General features: G+C 44.1%; 1 protein-coding gene across 1 annotated transcript; it reads left to right on the top strand.

Moving 5' to 3' along the window:
* Positions 1-2,024: 2,024 nt before the first annotated feature.
* Positions 2,025-2,234, top strand: LOC123522387 (guanine nucleotide-binding protein G(I)/G(S)/G(O) subunit gamma-5-like). The gene has a single exon (XM_045296103.1). The coding sequence runs from the start codon at positions 2,025-2,027 to the stop codon at positions 2,232-2,234; it is 210 nt and encodes a 69-aa protein (XP_045152038.1).
* The last annotated feature ends 2,987 nt before the right edge of the window (positions 2,235-5,221 follow it).

Raw genomic sequence — 5,221 nt, 5'->3', positions numbered from 1 at the left:
CTTACTGCAGCAGGACCAAAAGGGGGTTGAAACTCATCTCAAAGCGCTGCTTGGGTCAGCAGTCTTTTGAGATGACACCTGGTGTCTGATGGGTACTTACCACTGGTGACTCGTCACTAGTCTGTGGATGGGGAGATCACGGAGGGACTTCAATGGACGTGTGGTTATTGCCTTCTGCAGACCACGCACCCAAAGAAAGCAAAGGGGGGTGGTTTGAGTCACACCCTCTATTAAGGTGGGAACTCAAACTCTATCCCACCTTAAACCCGTCTTATTAGTGTAACAGGTAACTAACTCCCTTTGAAATGGGATTATGGTGAGTGTAGAAACTAAGATTGACAATGCATCACAAAAGGGAAGAAGATTGTGGTTAGAAGAACCATATTATGCACTTTATGACATATCAGCACCTCCATGATATTGAGTGTGTCTTCTCTACAGAGAAAGAGTGGACAGGTCTAAGCAGACAGAGCTTTACTGACAGCCGTGACCATGGACTGAACTGATAGCCTCAGAAAGAATGAGGACAAAGTGCTTCTCTTGGTAAGAAAAGAGCAGCTTGCTTTATCTTAGCCTGCATTCCCTGTATAACATTTACTTTCCTTCCTACAGTCAGCCTAGACCTGAATTCAGCCTTTCAGGACACAAGCAGATTTCTTGAGGCCACATAGTTTTATAGCCTCCTTTTGCTTAGCAGTTACTGACTCTTGGATTACAAATCATGATTTTATAGGATATTAAAGCTCCCCAATCGACCAACATATAACTAGAGAAAAAATATGTTTAAATAAAAGCCGAAAGGTTGTGGTTGGGTAACGGTAGATACCCCTGAGCACAAGGCAGAGATCAGGTCCTGCCCAGACGTACTAATCGCCACACATTCACCATGATTTGTTCCCATTAAGGCCTGAAGTCAGTTCTGGAAGCACTCCTCGTTCTGTTCTCTTGTAGGTCTGAGAAGATGACTCCTGGCGGTTTCTCTGTAATCTTGAGTATGCCTTTACAACTATTCTTTTATCCATCGCCTCTCTCCAAGGATACTTGAGGGTCTCCATGCCTGAATAATCACAACAATCTCCCACAGGAGTCTCCACCTCCCCAGCCACAGTCTGTGCTCTGCTAGATCAATGTTCTAACCAAGCAGCACAATACTCCAGAGATTCCCTTCCTTGAAACCCTTCGATGACCACAAGTCTCTTAGATGGAGAATAAATTCCTGGGTTGGGCATTGACGGCCATGCACCATAGAACCTCAATTCCATCACTGATCTTATTGAGTCTCTTCTCCTGTATGTCCATGATAAAGAAATGCAAGCAGCAGAGGATCCTTCCCCACAATGCCAATGATCTCCAATAGGCCTGCATTTTCCCTGGCTTCGTACAGTATTTCACAGTAAGAGAGCGAAGGCATGAAATCGGGGAATATATACAGACAGAGGTTGGACAAATGAGTGTAGCAACCATGTCTGCTACTTACTTGCTTCTGAGCTTTTATTTAATATTTTATGGGCCTGTTTCCTCAACTTTAAGCTGAGCATAGGGATTCTCTTATTATTAGATTATGGTCTGAATTCAAAAACTAATAGTCCAAAGTACCTGGCACATAGTAGGACACGATGTCTCCACTCTTTTATAGTCCCTCTATCTAAAACAGCCCAAACACCTGTCACGGCTTTCTTTCAATGCCCCCAACTCCATGCGTCTTCTTGGACAGCACTAACACTGGGTGACTTGGCATTTCTTCTGAACTCTCTAAGTGTATTTTCTAAATCACTTGCTGGTCACTGCTTGGTGTTTGTAATGACTTGCCATGACCACATTCTCTGCATATCTGTCAGCACTGAGAATCACGACCCTTTGGTGGTCAGCTAGTTTTTTCTTTACACCTGTGTAAAGACATGCTTGCGTTAGAGGCAAAGGGAGCAGGAGATGTCACCCAGTACCTCGGACCTGTCAGGCCTGCTCTTCCTCCATGGTAAGAGCCTAGAATAAGCAGAATCACCCACCTCACTCTCTTGATTTCCATGTTTGGCTTCTCCCAGGTTAAAGGCACTGTGAGGAAAGTGGCACAGCAGTGTAGGCTGCAGGCTAGTCTCAACTGTGGAAAGTTTTCCCAGACCGCTGCCGATTTGAAACAGTTCTGTAGACAGAATGCTCAACATAACCCCCTGATGACGGGAGTATCTTCAAGTCCAAATCCCTTCAGACTCCAGAGATTCTGTTCATTTTTGTAGTGAGATGAATCTGTCAAAGGTTTTCTAAAGCACGTTTCATGAACCAGTCATTTTTAAGGGGAGCTAAATGTGATGCCTGTACAAAAGCTTGCCCCCTCCTCACACTCTACCCCCCACTCCTTCAGAAGACTCTAGCTCACATTGGTGCTTGAATTAGTCTCCAAAGATGCAGGGAAGTCTTTAGAATCTCTGACCTGCTATGAAGTAGTTAGACTCCCTGTTAAACTCATCCCTTGTGTTTTCCACCAGGCTGCCAGCAACCACGACCCTAGCCTGTCAGCTGGGAGTTAAATCAGATGCTTCCCAAATCTTCTTCTCTGCTCCTGTAGGAACATGTTTTAAAAATGTGTTTGAATTTGAATTTGAATATGGTCAATTCAGTATCTCTCACATCATGTACTTAGGTCAAAGCCCCTATGCTTGCATTTTGACTCATCACCTAGAAACTGTGGCATTATGCAATAATGTGATCCAGCCTGTGAGGCCCCCAGTTGACTGTTATGAACTGAGCTATTTAGGAAGACATTCTTCCTAGAGGCTGCCCCAATATTCATGATCAAAAATTGTCCAAGGCCCCTGCTTCTGTGCCTGTACCACTGGGACATCCTTGTGTGCAAACCCCTGTTCTTGGTGTGGACTGTTGCCTTGAGGGCAAACAGAGGATGCGGCTGTCTTTGAGTATTTAGCCAAGCTCTTACTCCACCTGCTCACAAAAACCTTGCTAAGCAGATTGAGTTCCAGCTGTACCACCCCCCACAGCCACACCCACGCAACAAACCCAGGACATCCCTGCAGTCAAGAGGCCAGGTCCATCATTCTTGCCCCATCCTTGAAACGTTTGCTTTGCCGGTGATTGGAGTGGGGTAACGAAACAGAGGTGTCTGGGGACTGAACTGATTGACCAGAAGAGATTTGTGTGGGAGGCCGAAGCACAAGTTTTCAGACTCATTGTGGGTTTGTGGGTTCGGTCGATGTCAGCAGTGCATCTCTAGGGGGAAGGCAGGTGGATAGCATTCACAGGTGGGATGTGAGCAGTGGAAGATCAGACTCACCCTCTCCCATGACATTCAGTGTTCTATGACCTTGGGAAAGTCACTTATCCTTGTGAGGATGAATGAGTTAATCTCAGGGGAAGTACTTTGAGATCATTGGCTGACAGGTGCTGTATAAGTACAAAGTATTATTATTAAAATGTCACTGTGCTGACTGAATTTGCTCTGGAGGGCACAGAGGCAGAAATGACAGCCTGGTTGAGTGGATAAGGATTACTCGGGGTAGGGAAATGGGGCGTTCTGCCACACAAAGTCCTGTCCTCTATCTTCCCTCTATCCCCCTCTACTTCAACTGGCAGTCTTCTGAATTGTCTTCAGACAGAAGCAAGCTTTATTTTTCTAAAAGAATATGTGAAATACTTTTAGTCAGAGGCTCTCTATCCATATAGATCATTTGTGCTCCTTAGCACAGCCTTGTAAATGAAGTCCAGGAAAATATGTTCTAGTCTCTGTCCTGCTCCCGATTTCCTCCAATAAATCCAGAGACTTCCTTCTGGTTTAGAAATGCAAACCTGGAGAAAATTGTTTAGTCTTATTTACCTAATTTTACCAGGACTTTGGAAGCACAGAAATTTATTTTCCTACAGTTCTGGAGGCCAGAGGTTCAAAACATGCTTGGTCTTATTCACTCATTCCTTACTGGTAGCAGTCCTTGAACAGCATTCCTTGATGCCTTGGGTTATAGATATCTTCATGTGTTTTCTCTCTCACCTATGCATATACGTTGTTCTCTGTCTGTTCTACTTTCATAAATGATTAGGTTCAGGACCCACCCTACACTGGTATGACCTCACTAACAAAACACAGAAAACCATATTCTGAAACTGGATTACATCTACATATAGAGGAATTATGATTGCAGCACGTCTTTTTTTTTCCAAATAATTTTCTTGGGAGCTCATACAGCAATTATCACAATCCATACATACATCCATTGTCTCAAGCACATTTGTACATTTGTTGCCATCATCATTCTCAAAACATTTGCTTTCAACTTGAGTCTTTGGTATCAGCTCCTCATTTTCCCCCTCCCTCCCCGCTTCCCCCTCTCTCATGAACCCTTGATAATTTATAAATTATTATTATTTTTTCATATCTTACATTGTCCGACATCTCCCTTAACCTACTTTTCTGTTGCCCATCCCCCAGGGAGAAGGTTATATGTAGATCCTTTTAATCAGTTCCCCCTTTGTACCCCAGATTCCCTACACCCTCCTGGTATGGCCACTCTCACCACTGGTCCTGAAGGGATCATCTGTCCTGGATTCCCTGTTTCCAGTTTCTATCTGTACCAATGTACATCCTCTGGTCTAGCCAGATGTGTAAGGTAGAATTGGGATTATGATAGTGGAGGGAGGAAGCATTTAAGAACTAGTGGAAAGTTGTATCTTTCATCGCTGCTACCCTGCACACTGACTGGCTCGTCTCCTCCCCATGACCTTTCTGTAAGGGGCTGTCCAGTTGCCTACAGATGGACTTTGGGTCTCCACTCTGCACTCATTCTCATTTACAATGATATGATTTTTGTTCTTTGATGCCGGGTACCTGATCCTTTGATACCTCGTGTTCACGCAGGCTGGTGTGTTTCCTCCTCCATGTGGGCTTTGTTGCTTCTGAGCTAGATGGCTGCTCGTTTACCTGCAAGCCTTTAAGACTCCAAATGCTATATCTTTTGATAGCTGGGCACAATCAGCTTTCTTCGCCACATTTTCTTACACACATGTTTGTATTCAGCGATCATGTCAGAAAGGTGTGCATCATGGAATGCCAATTTGATAGAAAAAAGTGTTCTTGCATTGAGTAAGTACTTGAGTGGAGGTCCAATGTCCATCTTCTGCCTTGATTCTAAACCTATAAATATATGCATGTAGCTCTATTTCCCCACCATCCTATATAAATATATTTACATATGTGGATGCCTATATTTAGTCCTCT

Source organism: Echinops telfairi, unplaced genomic scaffold, assembly GCF_000313985.2.
Source record: "Echinops telfairi isolate 266 unplaced genomic scaffold, ASM31398v2 ScPeMD7_7400;HRSCAF=8409, whole genome shotgun sequence".
NCBI lineage: Eukaryota > Metazoa > Chordata > Mammalia > Afrosoricida > Tenrecidae > Echinops > Echinops telfairi.
This window is presented reverse-complemented; position numbering and strand designations above follow the sequence as displayed.